Source organism: Cibotium barometz, chromosome 20 (genome assembly GCF_041138505.1).
Source record: "Cibotium barometz isolate CiBa-2024 chromosome 20, ASM4113850v1, whole genome shotgun sequence".
Classification (NCBI taxonomy): Eukaryota; Viridiplantae; Streptophyta; class Polypodiopsida; order Cyatheales; family Cibotiaceae; genus Cibotium; species Cibotium barometz.
The window spans coordinates 22,057,865-22,077,113 of NC_141065.1; the positions used below are offsets into that span (position 1 = coordinate 22,057,865).

Here is a 19,249-nt window from a genome sequence, read left to right on the forward strand (position 1 = left end):
AAAAGTAAAAATGAAAAATAAAAAAACCCCAAATTGAGATGGAGAGTACGTGCAATTTTGCATAGGGCTACTTTGTAGCCCCCTTTTGCCCTTGATGCCTTGAATTTTTCCCTTTGTAGTGTAAAAGAAATAAACATGATGGCAAGTTGCAAAAGAACACAAGAAGTACGAAGACTATCTATGATGGTTGGAATTCCCTGCAAGCATAGTTGCAATGAAACACGTTTCATTCAGTTTGAATGAAACGAAACGTTCCATACGAATGAAACGCATTTCATTCGTGTTCACTTGGGAACTGTACGATTTAAGCGTTTTTTAACGAGATTCTTTAGTTTTAACTTGAAAACAGGTTTTAATGTGTAAATGATGCATGTTTAATATTGTTTTGTAGGGAAGGCAACATATTTTTTTACATATTATAAACTTATATATAAATTTTGGAGCCTGTAACACCCCCTTTTTGTATGAAACGTTTTTGAAATGTCTGGGATTTGAAAGAAACGTTTATGAAATGCGTTTCATGAAACGCCTGGCAACTATGAATGCAGGATGGTTGATTTGCTCCCATGATGCCTTTTCTTGCATTGTTTCTCCGCCAGGCATTTTCCTTGGGCTGAATTGTCACATTCCTTCATGGCGCGTGTTCTTGAAAGTACACGACTTCTTTATTAATGTTGTCAATAATTGGGGCTTTTTATATATAGGTTTTCAAACCTTATAACTCAATATTAACATGCACAAACATAAGAAATCCTTATGTTTGAAGAAAATAGCCAGCGTTATACATAAGAAAAAAATAAAGGTTGATTTTTCCACTGCAAATTTTCAACCTGTAGCCTTGGACAATCTGCATCAACTTGCCGCCTGTTGCAACAATAAAAATCAGGTGTGCGCATTTCTCATTTTTGCCCGTTACATCATCATGTGGCAAACTTATGCTTTGAAAATCCGTCATGCTACTATTTTGCGAGCACAATTTATTTCCAAGAAAATTATTACTTCTTTGTGACTTTGGTAACATACCATTAAAATAAAAAACTATGCACCAAATGACGGTCAGCTCTAGCCTCATGTTTAGTCAATACTGGTCAACCCGAGCCTATGTCTACCAACATTGATGGTGATGGAAGTGAACCTCCAATTTACCTCTTCCCGCATACTAGAGCTCAAGCCCACTGTCAGGCACAGTTACCAGCAATGGACGAAGAACAAAATATGGAACATGATTCATCTCCACCTCCTCCCGACTGGCGATTACAAATTGTGAAGTTACGAGACTCGATTTTAACACTCTCTACAGCACGACAACTCATGCGAAGTGATCAATAGATTGCACCTCGTCAATCATCAAAACACAAGAAAACATCTTGGGATTTTGTCTTCTCATTAACGGCTATTGTAAGCATCGACTCATGAAGTACAAGGTGATGCTTTAAAAGCTCTTTATTGAAAGCAAGTCAAACTAAGAAGCCGGACGTTAAGCTCCCATAATCTTATAATGGTCCTCAAAATCATTAAACTTTGGAACAATGGCTTTATAAGATGAATCTTTATTTGGATACATGGAACTGTCGGAGTCAAAGAAAGCTGTCATAGCCGCATCTTGCTCTAACACAATGACTTCCTTTGATGGCATAGAGGGGTCGTTATAGCAAAGGTGCTGCGACGTGGGTTAAATTTGAACATGTTATCCGTAAGTAGTTCATACTTGCCAATGCGGATTTTGAGGTCCGTTCATTCCAAACTTCAGCTATTGGAACAAACAGGTTCCTTATCACTTATATCGCTGAATACACCACATTGGTATTAGAGATTTAACATCCTTTCTACTTACGACGAGATTTATGCTTTCATCTTGGGATTAGAACCCACCTTGCATTCCCATGTCCAAAAATATGATCCTCCCAACTTAGTCTTGGCTATTTGCTATGCAGAGCGAGTGGTGGATCTCAATTCTTCAACTTGGAGATCCTTCACTAAAGGACAATCTTCCTATACTAATAGCAACTCTTTTGGTCCACGAGTTTTGGAAGCCTCAATATTTCACAAAACACCAATCGTCACATGGTGCTACCTTCAAGCGCCTTAACAACTCTCAACATCGGACATCTGGTTCAATCAACTCAAAAGATGCTTCTACACTTGGTCTTTGCACCATGTGTGTTGGTAACCATAGATGGTTGAATTGCTCGAAGCGCCACAATACTCGTCTGAATACTAATGTGGAACCTTCAACTTTAGAAGACAAGTTGCAAGTTCAGTGCTTGGATAGTTTAAAAGGCAAGCATGCAGTAGCTCATGGAATTCATGTTTGTACTAACCTTGCTTCAGAGACTTTCCTAGAGACTTCAGAGGTATCAGCTTCTCGTTGGATATCAATGGATACAAATGAAGATTCTTTCAGCATGACTTTAGAAGAACGAATGGATGAAATTGAAAAGTTCTTGGATTTGTTATCTCAAGTAGATGATTCACTAATGATTGAGTCCGTCGAAGAAACAAAGACTAGCCTAGCACTTATTCAATGTATTTTTGAAGGGCCAATGACACGTCAAAGATTAGTTAACATGTGTTTGATATTGTTCTCGAGAATGATGAACCTATCTTCAATGCTTCTGATAGCTTCGTTGCAAACTTCACTACTTTTGGCATGGAACTTCATACAGATGATGTTCATATATCTATGAGAAATTTCATGATTCTTCAATGTGGAGAGATGTACAATAAGTCAACCTCAGGAAAATAATTCTACAACATTTTTGATGCCTTATTTTAGAAGGCCTTGACTACTATCAATGCAAAACACAGCTTTCTGCTCAAACATCTTGTCTTAAGTTCTATCTTGTCTTCAACTAATCTTTGATCATGTTCAAACCATCCACAAAACGCGTAAAGTGCTTAGGTTGTCGGCAGACTGTTCTTGGGATCATGAGCAAGATCTTTTGAAAACAGGTTAGGTAATCGGTTGCATACTCACAATGTTTTTGGGCAAAGTGCTTCCATTGCCACTTTAACTCATGGTGGCAATCCATGGGTACAAATTATTTTAAGATTGCCTTGCGGCATTTATCCTAGCAGCGTCCATGACTAGTGATCAATAAGAAAGCCCAAATAAGATCTTTCTCCAAACCCGACCTTGTGCAATTTTGGACTCTAGGGCTCTACCCTAGCCAAGCAGGTAAATGCACACGGGTATCAAAAAAGAAAAATTTCTAGGTTCCTTGGGCTAGCCCCAATTGGAGAGTGTTCACGAACCTCGCCGGTCAAGCTTGGCGGTGAGCTCACCTTTTACCCTATTTGCACCATGGAACCACTTGTATGGAAATCTAGCTGAAGTAAGGTTAGGCTCTGATACCAACCGTAGAGTACTTGTGCCTTTGTGCTAGGGTTTGAGAATATATATATATATATATATATATATATATATATATATATATATATATAGAGAGAGAGAGAGAGAGAGAGAGAGAGAGAGAGAGAGAGAGAGAGAGAGAGAGAGAGAGAGAGAGAGAGAGAGAGAGAAAGATATATTAACGTCCTGTCGAGGCCAAAGCTGACCTATAGGACAGATCAGAATACATCTTTGGTTACAATCCACTTCGGGGTATCGGTTAAAGAAAAGTGCATGTGGGATCAAAAAGAAACTAACTTCAAAGCTCTCATGACTCATGAGAGTTACATGTTACAATGGTAAAATCACCATGTGCTTAATGTGATTAGATATGTATAAGTATCAAGTTCATGTCCTTCAAAAGGAGGGTGGACCTTTAAAATCTTTGATGATAGCTTTTCCTCCTCTATAGACCGCCCACTTCCCTTGTTTCCTTGCTTCTCTGACTTTGGCCAGTTCCCCCGCTCTATTCTTTAGTTGTAGTGGGGTCAACTCATCAGAAATCCACACCGAGGTACCTTGCAATGATTTAGTCTGCTTCATTACCTTGATCTTATCAATCATATCATAGTATCGAACCCTAGCCTGTTTCCCTTTAATTTGAATGTCAGTTGGGTCACCAAGGTCTATAAAAGGTACCACTTTAGTGAGTCGTTCCTTTATGATATCTACATCCAAGATGTATCCCTCTAGCTGTTCATCTGTGTTGGTACCTACTGACCAATCTTCTGGCAAGCCCCCAATTCGAACAAAAGTTTCCAGGCTTTTGACCCTTTCATTTTCTTTCAGGACTGACAGTACTTCACTGACAAAGTTCTCTGATTTTACCTGAGGTTTTGTGCTTTCTTGTTGTGTTTCCTGTATTTTTTGGGTTGCTTCTTGGGCTGCTTCCTGAATCTCCTGCTTGTTCTTGATGTCCTGCAATTGAGCTTCGAGGCCAGCAATCCTTGTTTCTTGACTGGCAATCTTTGTTTCCTTGTGTGTCAGCTCAGTTTTGAGGGTGGAGACCTCCTGCTGCAATTTCTTCAGTTCTCCCATGATGAAGATCTCCCATGGGGATTGAGGTTTGATAAGGGGTGGAAGGGTGGGTGGGTTCGAGGCCATGGTTGCAAATGACTTCAGTTTAGGGGCCATGTTGTATCACGGGGGTGCTGAAAATAGCCCACAGGGAGCCCCCCCCCTCCCCCTCAGGGGGGTTACTGAATTTAAACCCTACTCAAGAGAGGGTAAGGGCGAGCAGAGGAGCAGAGGAGGGGGCTGCTACTACAGCGGCGACGAGAGAGAGAGAGAGAGAGAGAGAGAGAGAGAGAGAGAGAGAGAGAGAGAGAGAGAGAGAGAGAGAGAGAGAGAGAGAGAGAGAAATGATATATTAACGTCCTCAAAAGGCCAAAATGATCTATGAGACCAAAAAGGTTACAACAATTGGTGGATCTGATCCAGTGTCTGTGTAAGAAAAGCTAAAACAACTAAACAAGTAATCGAAACTGAAACAATAACTATGAGGAAAAGTAAGGTACTAGGAGCTCCTTATGGATAACATTTGGGGAGGAAAACTCCAGCAACAAAGGTAAGCAGAGAGAGAGAGAGAGAGAGAGAGAGAGAGAAATGAAATGAAATGTTATATTAACGTCTTCAAAAGGCCATAATGACCTATGAGACCAAAAGTTACATCATGGTGGATCTGATACAATGTCTGGATAAAAAAACCCAGAAAATGAAAAATGAAAAATAAAGATGATACTACTGGCACCTAGAAAATGAAACTGGAAATGGAAGGTAAACAGAAACCCTTATAGGGTGTGAATATAGTGAGGAGGGGGGTACGCTATGGAGGTGAGTGGAATATAGTGAGGGGATACAATATCATGTGGGACGGAGGGGTACACTATGGAGGTGCCTCCATCTCATAATATGTGCCGCATCGGACGCTGGCGGATCTCCTCAATATCCTCTGTGGTCAGCACCCTGACTGGCTGTCTCGCATGCCTCGCAAGAATAATCCGAATCCGCCGCTGCAACCTCCGTCTATGCTGGGATGCCCTTCTCCGTAGTCGTGGGCGTCTGGACCACCCAAGCTCAATCGCACGATCAATCAGTGTACCTCTGGTGTGGGCGGTATCCATGTCCTGCTGCTGCTGTGGTCCATCTGGCGCAGTGATGGCTGGACTAAAGAAGTCTGTAATGTGCCTCTGAGTTTGGCTCTCTGTGCGCCTAAGCAGGCTATCTCTATGTCTCTGCAGCTCAAGCAAGAACAATCCCAAACACCTCTGGTCTTGGTACCCCATGACTCTCGAAAGTGGTCCAAAACCCTCTCTGAATAAATAGTGGAAACGACCATGTATCTCATACATAGTATGCAGTACAATGGCATATATAATGCAGCTCTGTCTCTGGCTCCCCATGGCATACTCGGCATATCCTGGCCTCAACTGGTATACCTCTATATCGGCCAATCTCAATCTCAAGCTGGTGTGAGGATGTGCGAATCTGACCAATAGCACATCGTACTGCATGAGACAAGTGTACATCCATGTAACTGGGTCTGATCACAAAACCATCTGCTGTGAGCTGAAGAAAATGCTCTCTGTAGAAGCCATCTTCGTGCCCAGCTCCTCAGTCGGCTGTATCCATGTCCTCCTAATGTCCAGCTGAACTAAATCCTGACAGATGAGTCTGGTAATCTCTGTCCGTGTGAGAGAGAGAGAGGGTGCCTCCAGAGAATACTGGAAGGGAGGCAATCTGTCCATGCTAAAACCATGTGCCTGGAACCAAGATGTCATCTGTCCATACCAACAAGCCGTGTCTCCCTGTAAAGCTAATTGTCAGGAGGACTCCAGGGCGAGGCGTGCATATCTGTCTCGGGGGGAGATCCCACAAGCCATGTATGTAGGAGAGTGATCTCGTAAGAGCCTCAATCACAAGAGGGGTAGCCGCCAGCTCTGCTCGAATAATCTCATGAGGTACCACGGCCTTGGCTCTAATAATCCTAGCAATCATAGATACCAAAGGCCTCTCCATACCTCTCCACCCGCCTGCGCTGTGATGGCCCACTGAAGGTCCCCATATCTGCACTCCATAAAGCATAGCTGATGTCACTAGAGTGTCAAAAAGCCAAAGTTTCGTTCGAGGTTCCTGAAACTGAACCTGCGAACACATCCTCTCCAAACCACGCAGGGCTGCATGTGCTCTAGTCAATCTAGTCTCTGCTGCTCTCCTCATCGAAAACACTGGCCCACTGAATACTACCCCAAGATATGTATATGCATCTGTATACTCCACAATCTCTTGCCTATATGTAAATGTGGAAGCTAATCGCCTAACCCACTGTGGCGTGGTGTTAAACACCATAACCTTGGTTTTGCCAAGGTTGACAGACAATCCACTATCATGTGCAAACTCATGTAAAGCATCCAGATGACGCTGCATACCCTCAGGGGAGTCAGAGATCAACACAATATCATCAGCATATAACAATAGTGGGATCCATGTACCTGCTAACTGGGCTCCTCTGTCCCCCAATCTCTCAATGTAGTTAGAAGCCTCATCCACATACATACCAAACAATGAAGGTGATAACGGGCAACCTTGCTTCACTCCTATAGTGGAGTGAACCAAAGTAGAGACCCCCTCTGGGGTGCGTACCTGTCCTGCAACTGATCTATATAAAGCCATAATCCCCCATATGAGCTCTGTGGGTACCCCCATCTCCTGCAATCGCCTCATCAATCTGGCTCTGGGCACTGTATCACATGCTTTGCGGAAGTCCACAAAGCTACAATAAATCCGTCGCCCATGCGACCTGCCCTCCTCAATAATGGCCCGCAGAGTCAAGATGTGGTCAAGAGTAGAGAAACCTCTCCTGAACCCTGCGTGTCCCTCTGCTCGAATGCCCTCTCTCTCTGCCCATCTACTCAACTGCTGCTCAAGAGTGGATGCATACAATCGTGCTAGTGTGTGACCAATCATAATAGTGCGATAATTCCCTGGCTCCATAGGGTCCCCTAACTTGAAGATAGGCACGATGGTGGACCTACTCCAAGTCTCGGGTAAGCCTTCGCACATAGCACGATTGAACATCACTGCTAGAAGCTCTGCCAGCATGTCTTGCATGAATAAAGTGCTCAGCGACCAATCCATCATGATCATATGCTCTCCCAGTCTTCATCCTATCAATGGCCTTCCTTACCATCTCTGCGGTAAAGAAAGTACATGTCTGTGGGCATGGTGCTGGCGGGTCAGGAAAAGGTGTCTGTCCAGGAACTGTATATAGAGATGCTGCATAACTACCCCAGACCTCTGTAGAAGTGATGGCCAAAGCAGGGGAGGACTCATGAAACAGACGCCAAGCCTCCCTCGAATCCTGGCTCAAGAAGAGAGAGAGAGAGAGAGAGAGAGAGAGAGAGAGAGAGAGAGAGATTAATGTTTGCAATAGGCCAAAATTGGCCTATGAGACAAACAAGTAGTACAATGATGTTCCTCCGGTCATCAAGAGGAAAATGTGGGTGGAGAGAGAGAGAGAGAGAGAGAGAGAGAGAGAGAGAGAGAGAGAGAGAGAGAGAGAGAGAGGGATGTTGAATATCCATGTATGCTTATATTCCTTACCTCTTGTGTTAGGAGCTTTTGCTGTTGCTCTAGAAAAAATGTCCTCATGCCTAGTCGGCCACAGAGAGAGAGAGAGAGAGAGAGAGAGAGAGAGAGAGAGAGAGAGAGAGAGAGAGAGAGAGAGAGAGAGAGAGCGTCTACTAAAGACCCAATGGGCCCATGAGACCAAAGTGATACAATAATGTCCATGACATATCTATCATGGAATGGAAAATAAAATAGAAAGAAAACATAAACATAGCTCTCTCACTGGGGTGATACAAAACTATCCATGGAAACTCATCATGGAATACTAAGAACATAGAAACATGAGAGCAACATCAACTCCGAGTAGATGGTAAACCACTCTCCAAAATATCAAGCATGGGGCTAATGAGTATGGCTGAGAGGTCTCCCTCAGCTATGTCACGTGGAAAGGTAGCTCGATGGCGGTGGAGCATGTCCTGGATTTGGATGTAATGAGGTGATTGTGGCCGGTGGGGGGGTCGAGGGCGTCGGGCATGCTGGGGTGCAGAGGCTCGGTCCGAGGTAACTCCTCTCGGGCGAGGTAGGTCCAGAGCAGCTCGTGGAGGGTCCACAAGATCCACTATGTCGGTGTCCTCCACCTCTTGGGTCCGGAAGAAACTGGTGATGGTTGGCTGGCAAGGGAGGGGGCGGCATGGCTGGGGCCGAGGCTTTCTCAAGGTGTCCCTGTGTTTGCGGAGCTCAAGCAGGAAGAGGCCCAGGTAACGCTCGTCCTGGAAGTCAATGATCCTGGATAGTGGGCCGAATCCCTTACGAAATAGATAGTGAAACCTCCTGCGGATCTCATAGTATACTGGGTAGCAACATATGTAATGCTCCTCCATCTCAATCTCTGTGTGGCATTGTCGGCATATCCTCTCCTCTCTGGGTCTCCGTATGAGCATCCCGGCTCTGAAGATGCACTCAGTTCTACCTGTCTCCACTCTGAGGCGGTGGGATGAAACCCGTTTCTGGCCAATCGCAATCTGCATGGCATGGGACATGTGAACACTCAAGTAGCCTTGTTGTTGCTGGATGAATCCATCCTCAGTGAGTGTGAGGAAGTGATCTCTGTAGAAGTGCCAGAGGTGTAATCCATGTGCAATGTGTGTAGAGGCTGAGAAGATCTAACCGGATAACCCAGTTGGTATCCTTGTGAGACAGGCGGAGAAAAGGGGAGTCCAAATTGTACTGAAGGGGGGGTAGGCGGTCCATGCAGAGCCCATATACTGAGAACCAAGTGGAAACTAGTGCATACCATACTCCAAAGTGGCGCTCAAGTGCTAGTTGTCTGGAGGACTCTAGGGGCAAGCCTTGGGTACCTGTGGGGATCCATGTGACTGATGCGATGGAGGTATGTGACTGTCTGGAAGAGTGGATCCACTACCATTGGGGTTGTAGCAAACTCTGCCTGGATAATCTGGTGTGGGACTGATGGTTTGCTGCGGATCATACGGGAGAACATCATGACCTGGGGCCTCTCAACTCGCTGCCAATCCTCATCGGATAATTTTGGCACCAGAAGGTTGCTCCTTACAACAAGGCTGGTGTGACGAGGGGTGTCAAAAAGCCAGCCCTTCGTCTTGGGCCCCTGGAAATGTGCGTGGAAGCATTGCCGCTCAAGTAAGCTCAAGGCTGCATATCCCCGCGTCACTCTGGCATGTGCTGCGAGAACCATGGTAAAGCGTGGGCCACTGAAAGTGACCCCAAGGTAGACATAGGATGAGAATCTCCACAGGATCCCCTCTATATGTGAAGCTCAATTTGGATGTGAAGGGGCGAGAGGTATTGAAGACCATTACCTTGGTTTTACCAAGGTTAACAGAGAGGTCCCGCTGAGTGCAAAAGTCATGTAAGGCATCCAATTGTCTCTGAAGCCCTTCGGCTGAGTCTGAGAGGAGGACAATGTCATCTGCATAAAGTAGTATGGGGATCAATATGCCTGCCAGTGTGGGGCCAGCCCCGCCTAATCCATCAATGAAGCTCGAGATCTCATCAATGTAGAGGCTGAAAAGAGTGGGTGATTGAGGGCAACCCTGTTGCACCCCAAATAGTGTTGGAAATCTCATGTGATGTACCTCCTGGGGCTCTCACTCGTCCGGTGACGGACTCATAGAGGGTGATGATGCTCCAAACCATGTCAGATGGGACTCCGATCTCCTGTATATGGTGTAGGAGGCGGGCTCAGGGTACAATATCAAAAGCTTTGCGAAAATCCACAAAGTAGGAGTAAATCCTTTGATGTCATGCTCTACCCTCCTCGATGATGGCACGGAGGGTGAAGATGTGGTCAAGGGTAGAGTAGCTCCTTGGAAAGCTAGCCTACCCTGTGGCTCTGCATCCCTGGTTCTCTGCAAATGAACTGAGCTCCGCCTCTAGCATTGATCCATAGAGTTTGGCCAATGTGTGGCCAATCATGATCGTCGTGTAGTTATTAGGATCAAGTGGATCTCCGGCTTTGAGGATGGGGGTGAAGGTGTTGGTAGACCAAGAGGGTGGAGATCCTTCACAAAGGGCTCTATTGAACATGTAGGCTAGTAGGGGCGCCAGGGTATCATCAGCATGCGAGATGTACTCGGTAGTGAGTCCCTCATGATCTTGGGCTCGCCCACCATTGCGTAGTCTACGAATGGTCTTGAGGACCATGCCCGTTGTGAAGAAGGTGGAGGTGGTGGGACGGGGATCTGGTGGTGGGGGTAGGGGTGGTTGATGGGGGATATGATAAGAGGGAGCGTGCATAGGAGTGCCATGTGTCCGGGCAAGTGATAGGTGTGGGAGGGCGATGTTCTCGGAGTTTCCTCTAGGCCTCTTTGCAGTTCGGCCCTAAGAAAAGTCGGTATAACTCATCCTCTTTCCGAGCGTAGAACTCCTGTTTCTTGCGTTGGGTGAGCCGTTGAGAAATCCGTTGAACTTGGCGCTTCGTGATTTGCCCAATCCGTACCTCATGCTTAAGATGGGAGTGTGTGGCCTGGCGTTCGTCATCATACCAACAGTTCTGAGGCATGGAACCGCAAGGTGGCTTGGCGGTAGATCGCCGCGTGCAGATGAAAGAAGCGGAAGCGGTGGCAGATGTGTGGAGTATGGTGGTGAGCTGTGCTGTGAGAGTGGATAGGGGGACATTAGGTTCCCCTATCCACTCGTGATCAAAAAGGACTCGAGTGTAATGTGAGATGGGGGGTGGTGGTGGAGGGACGGGTGGTGTGCAGGTAAGAGTGAAAGAGAGGTAGGCATGGTCAGCTTCAAAAGGGGGGTGGCGGGATGGAGAAGTCGGGGAGAAGGTGTGCCAAAGCCGGAGATCCCATAAGGTAGTCCACGGTGCTAGTACCTTGTGAGTGAGGGAAGGAGGTTAGGGCGCCGGAGGAGGGCCATCGGGACATCCCGTTATAGATAACGAGACCATGTGCAGCTCCCAGCTCTAAGAAATATCTCCCATACACTGTGACCTCCACACGGTCCTGTAATGAACGCTGCAGCCCTGTGTCATGATCGTTGCAGCCCTGTGTCTGTGATGTCCAGCTCCTGTAGTCTGATAGGGTCGTCTAGATTGAGTAGTGGGACCTGCTGATTTCCCGTCCTGGCATTGAAATCCCCGAGCAGGAGGACTTCCCCAACTGTGAGAACTCCATGATATCCCAATATAATGGTAAGTACGGTGATTGGCCATGTTGTGCGGCGTAAGGGGAGTGGCATGGTGCAAAATAACACACAGCAATGTGGATGATTTTGTCACTGCTAAGCTGTAGCCGCACCCAAAGATACCGTGCATCCCTTCTTCCGGACGATGCTGAGAATCTGTCGGAGATGGGATCTAAAAAAGGACAGCTACCCCCCTAGAGCCACGTACTCCTCCTGATGTGCGGGTCTCGCCTCGGAAAGCTGACTCCCACTCATACCCGGCTATGTATGGTAAGCCCCTCTCAGGGCTCTGATGAGTCTCTGTATAAAAAATGACATCCTTGCCTGTGAGAATCTCGCTCAAGCCTCTTGGATTCCACCACATCATGCCATTGTAGTTCCATACTGCCAGTCTCAGGTGTTTGGTCTCATAGACCCCACGTCCCTATTTGGGATGGCGCTCAGTGATAATGACCGTACCATCTCTGTAGATAGCCCACTTGCCTGCTCTGCGGGCCTCATGAATAGTCACCATCGCCTCATGCCGGTGTGCCACTTGTGTGCCACTTGTGCTGGAGTGAGATCATCTCCCATGTACACTTGTGTGCCCTTGAGGGCAGCCCGCCTGTCTAAGAAGGCATGTCTGCTGGTGGCATCAGGGAATCTAATGATGAGGGGCCGCTCTCGTGTCATATCCTTGCCTGCCCTCCATGTATCTGCAAAGGGGGGGGGGAGATCCCGTCCACTACTAGCATCTGTCAAAGGATCATGGCATCCTCCTTGGGGGAAGCCCCCCGCCTGTAGCCCCCGTACTCGCACATGGAGGGCCCTATCCTTCCTGCGTTTCTCCCCCTCGAGAGTCTCATGTATGATGCTCTGTGGGGGTTTGTGCTTCTTCACCACCTTCACCCAATCTTTCTTAGCGGTCTGCAGTTCTTCCCACAGCTTATCACTTGCAGCTTTAAACTGCTCCAAATCAGTCCTTAGACCCTCCTGAATATTCAGTTCCCCTTCCTCCACTGTATGGTCCTTGACCGTAGCCTTTAGGGCTTCCATTTCTGCCTGGAGTTCCCCTATCACTGTCTGTAGCAGCTGGGTCTCTTTCAACATCTGAATCACCTCTTCCTGGTGGTTCACCTGGGCTGCCAGTTCTTCAATCTTGTTCTTCTTTCTCTGTATCTACTTGCGGAGGCCTTCCAACTGTATAGTAAAAAAAGGTGCGGCTAGCCGGTCAGTTCCCAGTGAAGGGGGGGGGGGGTGGGGGGCTGTCCTGGTGCATCATATAGCTCTATAGCATAAGCATGCCATGCCTCAGCTGCAGTAATCGGAGTACCAGGCTGTCTCTCCTGAAACATCTTCCATGCCCTCTTGCTGTCCTTCCCCAGGAAGAGTTGGTAGATCTCCTCCTCTAACTTAGCTAGGTAGGCTCGTTTCTTCCTCCGCACAAGGCCCTGAAAGATCATCCTGTCCTGTCTATGCGTGTGAGTCCCAATGGCAATCTCATGCTGTAGCTGTGCTCGTGTCTCACGACACTCATCATCATACCAACTGTTCTGTGGGGCAGTGCTGGGGGGGGGGGGTGTGGAAGGGATCATAGTGCAGAGAGAGAGAGAGAAGAAATGAGATGGAAATGCTTAATATCCATGTATACTTATATTCCTTACCTCTTGTGTTAAGAGCTTTTTCTGTTGCTCTAGAAAAAATGTCCTCATGCCTAGTCGGCCAGTAGGACTCGTGTTGGCCTGTAGAGGACAGCCCCACACTTTTGGTCTCATAGACCCTTTGGTCTTTATAGACATTAATTAAAACTTTATCTTTGTTCTTTCACGACCACATCGTAGATGGCGGACTGCTGCTATGCCTGGTCGACTGCCATGTGGTAGCCACGTGTCACCTGCACTGACTCCTGCTTTGCAGGCTGCCTGACTGATCATGGGCATTGCTTGGCTGTTGTACACCTGCCATGTATGCCTGGAATACATGGAGGTGAGGTGTGTCACGCACTCTGGAAGCGCAAGTTATACATGGCAAGAAGAGTTTTTACTGACACAGATGAATGGGATTAGTGTACGGTGGGAGGGGCATGCATTAGCTACAAGGTTCTTTTCTTTGTGCCTGAGAGTGATTATCTTTGTCTTGTAATCGTTATCAGAATTGACTCTTTAATGGATCAAAGTCTGTTCCTCTGTTGGTTGATGTCAGTTTTGGACCAGTGGCCAAATAAGCTTTTGCCTTCCACTTCTGTTTGACCTGACGATCATGAGCTTTTCCTGGCAGCATCTAGTTTGATCTTCCTTCCATGTCAAGAGGGATGCTAGCAAAAATTACACCGGTCTTGTCCTTGCCGAAAACACATAGGAGGTGGAAAGTTCTGTATAGCAAGACAAGCTTCTTGTCCTTGTTGATGATTGTTTTTCATGGAGTTTCTTTTCAAAGTAGCTGTCCTATTTGCAGATAGCAAGAAGGGTGCATGGTCTTTTGTGTTTTTCTAGTTTTTGCTGTCCATTTCTCGAGAAGATGAATTGTGGGTTTATTAATGCCCCTTGAATTGTTTGAGAAGCACTAGCCTTTGAATTTTGGTCGGGTCTGTCCTGTGCCTTTAGATAAATGCTAGAAACTTAGCATGGTGTTCCATAGATGAAGGTTCAAACATGAAGGTGGAGAGTGGGCTCTAGTTTTGTACTGAAATTTGCACCAGTTTCGCTGATGTGATATGCATGATGGAGTTCGTCTCAAGCTTTGTGAATAGAAAGTTGCCTTTTTGTCGCACTCAAGCTTGGAAAACAACCTTTTCTCTAGAATATTTCATGTAAAATACAAAATCAATGCTCCTTTTTTCATATACTTTATTGTTTGTATTTCAAGGGCACTAAGCCGGGGTTTAGCTTAAGAGTGTAGATTTTGTTGAAACTAAGTGGACAGTGTTCTCATGGAGCATAAGTATTCCTTTACTTTTCCTCTTTGAAAGCATTGCACTTGTCTTGTATTACATTTCTCCTGAAGGTGCACTTTATGTGATGAAAACTGTGTGTGGGATAAACTCTGAGCTTTGAAGGGTGCAATGCCCATTCAGAAAGTTGCAGACATTAAGTAGATACCCAAGCAGCATTGGGTAGATATATAGCAGATACCCAAGTGGCATTGTGCATCTTCAAAATCAAGGCCCTTGCAGGGGATTTGATTTTCTCTTTAGATTCTGTTTTCACTGTTTCCACTCTGACTTGTTCGAGCTCTTTTGAGTGAATAAAGATTTTTTTTTAAAAAAAAGGAGGAGCTCAAGGATATGAAGACCTTTTGATAACTATCTTTACTGGCTTTGTCTTTCAGCCCGAACATCAGAGGCTCATTGCAGATGCAGGTGCTTTGCCATGTCTCGTTTCTTTGCTGCAAAGGAAAGCTACTGGCTCAAATGCTCGTATTGTTAACGGTGTCATTCGTAGAGCTGCTGATGCCATTACTAATCTTGCTCATGAAAACAGCAGTATAAAAACTCGAGTAAGGTATGTTTTACCTCCCGTTTAATGAGTTGTCGCTACAGGTATATTAATTCAGCCCTTAGAGCATGAATTGAAAGAGAAACATGCAGTATGAATTATCTTCTTTTATTTATCTGGCCAAGTGTCATCATGCCACCTCACTGGCTGTAAGGTTGTTAAGAGTTTGAAGGTCTATACAGTAGGCCAGCTGGTTGGGGAGGGGGGTTTCTTATGATGAAATAAAGTTGAACACAATTAGATTGATCTTGTAAAGCGCCCTTTTTCTTTTGTCATTTGAGAGACTGTAAGGATGCAATCAGGTGAGAATCGTTACTTTCATTTTCAAAGCGATCAAAGGCGAGCCACTTATATAATATTGTGAGGATAAGAGCTTAAGCCATTCTTGATAAACGAATAGCTGGAAACCAAGATTTTGCAAGTTCAGTAAACTGGCCCGTGCAATGATTGACACCCATTATTTTTATGGAACCCCTCTCTAGGGGTTCTGCACTGGAGGGCCTAATTTGAGATGCAGAACCTCATTTTTAAGCTGAAGAAGCCATGTTGACACTTGTGCGACGGACTTTTTTGGTTGATCATCTCACTGATGATGTCATTTCACACACGTGCTCATACCCAAGCAAGTGTGCATTAATTTTGATTAATGAAGATAGTAGAGGACATGTGAGTCCAAGTTGTGCTGTATGATTTTGTATGCAGGGGAGGGTGGTTTTTTGCCCATGCCATGCTTACAGCCGGAGGAGGAGCTTTTGTCTTTCTGTCCAGTGTGGGTCTTCTCTAAAGGGCTGCCAGGTTTTCCTCAGAAGTCATGTCCACAGGATGGCGTGTGCGTTGGGAAAGGTTCTCTTTGCTCCAAAGTTGTAGTTCATGGGTGTTGGGCTGGATATTAAAGTATGTCTGCTGTGGAGGAAGGAGCGTTTAGTGCCCACTTTCCATGATGTGGATATGGGCCATTTGTGCTGTTTTTGACAGTCTTTTCGTTCCCTACCACGAGCAACAGGTGCACTATACCTGAGATTATCTTACCCAAGGAAACAGTGGCAGTTCCGAGGCAGTGAGGGAATACGAATTCCAATCCAGGGGAGGGAAGTTCCAAGATGTGCTCAGATGACTCTTCCGCCTCCAACTCGTCTGAGGATGTGCGAGCTTCCTTGCTGTCTTGTGGAGTTGAGAGGAATAAGGTCAACTATGGGGCTCATAAGGGGGGACAGCCCCCTCCGATTTTGATGAACCTTTTTGAAGTTCTAAATGGGAATTATGAGCTCCCTTGCCATCTTGTGGAGTTGAGAGGAATAAGGTGAACTATGGGGCTTGTAAGGGGGGACAGCCCCCTCTGTCTTGGTGAACCCTTTTCAAGTTCTAAATGAGAAATGTGAGCTTAACAAGGAAGGGATGAGGCAGCAAACCCAAGACACTTGGAGTATTGGAAGAGCAGGACACTACAGAGGAAGAGAATATAAAACTTATTGCCAGCTCCCTTGCTGTCTTGTGAAGTTGAGAGGAATAAGTCAACTATGGGGCTCGTAAGGGGGGACAGCCCCCTCCGATTTTGATGAACCCTTCTGAAGTTCTAAATCATAATTTTGAGCTTGCAAAGGAAGGGACGAGGCAGCAAACCCAAGACACTCAGAGTATGGAAGAGAAAGACGCTACGGAGGAAGAGAAATGATGACATCATGAACTGTGAGCACCAGGGGTCCAGCTAGATCGATCCCATTGGGAGCCCCGATGTTACATTCCCGTAACGCCGCTACGGGCATTACCACAGGAGGGGATGGCCTCTGGCTCACCACCCAGCCATAGAGGAAGAATGAGGATTGCCCCTCATCCCCCAGGCTATATAGTGTGTGGCCTGCCATCCACACTAGCCTGGCCGCCCATGACTCCGCATGGGCATCCTCTCCCACTGAACCCCGGACATGGCCATCCGGTCTGCCGGGCGTTACAGCCTACGTGACATCCTCATCAGTGTTACAGCCTACGTGACGCCATAGAGGAAGAATGAGGATTGCCCCTCATCCCCCAGGCTATATAGTGTGTGGCCTGCCGTCCACACTAGCCTGGCCGCCCATGACTCCGCATGGGCGTCCTCTCCCACTGAACCCTGGACATGGCCATCCGGTCTGCCGTTGGTCACAGGCGTTGCAGCCTACGTGACACCCGAGGAACAGGTAGACGGGTTGGAGACCGTGGAGGTGGTTTCTAACTTTAGTAAGAATGCCGCAAGGAGCTTGCCGGAAAGAAAGAGATCCTTTATTAGGAGCTCTCCTGCTGCCTATGACAAGGTGTTACAGAAATTCACAGTCCGAGCTAAGTTAGTAGATAAGGGAGGGGTGAAGTTCTTACATTTTGAGAATGGGGATGTGGTCAAGGAAGCTAACTTTTTGGTCCGGAATGAGATCTGAGGAAGAAAAAGTGATCACTTGTATCTTCGTTGCTTGTGAAAGGGTGTATCCGATTATTTGATCTAATATAAATGTATATCTGCTTCCCAAAAAGAAGAAGGGGAAGAGAGACAGTACGACCAATTGAGTCCCAACTAAGGTCCCCCACCTTGCGGTGTATTTGCTTATATTACTGGATTTCTAGAGAGTGCAATGCTTGGACATGAATTGGCCCTAAGTGTGTGAGCCGATCTCTACTCAACTGAGTGTGGGATGAATTCCAATTTGATCAGGATGCAGGACTTGCTCACCTGGGCTAGTCCTATGCACGAGTGGGCTGCTTGGGGAGCTGGGAAAGATCTTGGAAAGTGTTTCTGGTTCATGGCTGGTTTGGGATACTTCTGGAGGTGTTCTCTTGCTTGATGTTTGTAAGATGCTTGTACTTGCAGAACTGAAAGATGAAGTTGAGGGGAAGAGGCCTTTGAATAGGGCAACCTTTTGCCGCCTTTGCGGGTTTGGCATGCTTGACCTGCTGCACGACCAGCCCATGATCTTTTCCTGCTACCTGACCTGCCTTTGCTGCCAGATCTGCCCGACCAGCAATCTGTTTCTCCAGCCTGCACAGCATGTGTGGATCTGCCCTCTTTTAGTCAGAAGACTGCAGTCTGCCACACTGCCTGGCATCTGTGATTGGGCTGTCCAGCTGCTTCCTCACTTGCCTGTCTCTTGAGCTACGTGGACCATAGAAGCGAGAAACTCCCCGAAATGCCCCTCCACAGCCGCTTCGGTGGCAACCGAAACATGTTTCCCTTCTGAAACGTTTCAGGATATCGGAAGCAGCCAGGTGCACAAATGTTATGTGCACCTACTGCTCTAGAGTGCCACGTGGACATGTGTACATAAGTGTACAATTACTTTTTTGATAAAAGATGAGCACTGAGCACTTTGTGAGCCCCAGTCCAGGCACCAGCCGCTAGTTGCCAGCAGGATAGACCATTAGGTCAAACAGTCAGTGTTGTCCATATTAGATGTGTAACCCACTTGGAGTTAAAGTCTGTACAAGTGTCCAGGCAGCTTATTAGGCCAAGAGCCAGGCACGGGGCACAAGTGCGGATGGTTTACAAGACCCATAAGAAGATTTACAAATTCCAAGCAGTGTGCACAGCCTTGCAAACAGAGGAGGGAATGTCTGGACAGGCAGGGCACGGTGGACAAGGCACCAGGCAGGTCGGGATGCCGATCGAGCAGGTCAGGCTGGTCGCAGTCTGGTAGCAGCAAAGAAAGGATCATGGGCTGATTGTGCAGCAGGTCGAGCAGGCCAAGCCCAGGTAGGGGGGCACAAGGTGCCCGATATAGAGGTCCCACTTCGAAATTGGCCCCCCCCCCCCAAAAAAAAAATAAAAATAAAAAAAATAAAAATCAAAGCTGCAGCAGAAAGCCCTAAATTTTAGGGAGTGTTTGCTCTCCAATTTTGTTCTAAGCCTCATATTTTGAAAACCTCGGACTTTTTGGAACTATAGGTACTTCAATTTTGATAAAAACTCCAATTTTTCTCGACTCCATGTACCTCAATTTTGAAGGAAAAGCTCAATTTTGAGAAAAGCCTCAAAACTTTGAGTACACGGAAACTTCAATGTTGCATGTACAATTGGTACAGTGCATGTGTGCAGGCACATCAGGTATGGTAACACGCAGGTACAGTACATGGAGGTACAGAGGGTTCCTTTAAAAAGGTACGGACAGTTGATAACTATATG

The 19,249-nt window shown here is 46.5% G+C and overlaps 2 protein-coding genes across 3 annotated transcripts in view; one reads left to right on the plus strand and one right to left on the minus strand.

The window, feature by feature from the left end:
* LOC147627667 (ARM REPEAT PROTEIN INTERACTING WITH ABF2-like) overlaps window positions 1-19,249 on the plus strand; it is a 95,132-nt gene that overhangs the window by 38,212 nt on the left and 37,671 nt on the right. For both annotated transcript variants that reach the window (XM_086814604.1, XM_086814603.1), the window contains exon 3: window positions 14,939-15,111. In XM_086814604.1, coding sequence (XP_086670730.1) covers window positions 14,939-15,111 — 173 coding nt within the window. The remainder of the gene's footprint in view (window positions 1-14,938; window positions 15,112-19,249) is intronic.
* LOC147627668 (uncharacterized) lies at window positions 3,552-4,469 on the minus strand. Its single transcript, XM_086815106.1, has one exon. It carries the CDS (start codon window positions 4,427-4,429, stop codon window positions 3,749-3,751), a length of 681 nt encoding a protein of 226 aa, XP_086671232.1. The 5' UTR covers window positions 4,430-4,469; the 3' UTR covers window positions 3,552-3,748.

Bases quoted from the DNA above. Each gene is read 5' to 3' on its own strand.
- LOC147627668 (XM_086815106.1), bottom strand. From the start codon at position 4,429: ATGGGAGAACTGAAGAAATTGCAGCAGGAGGTCTCCACCCTCAAAACT.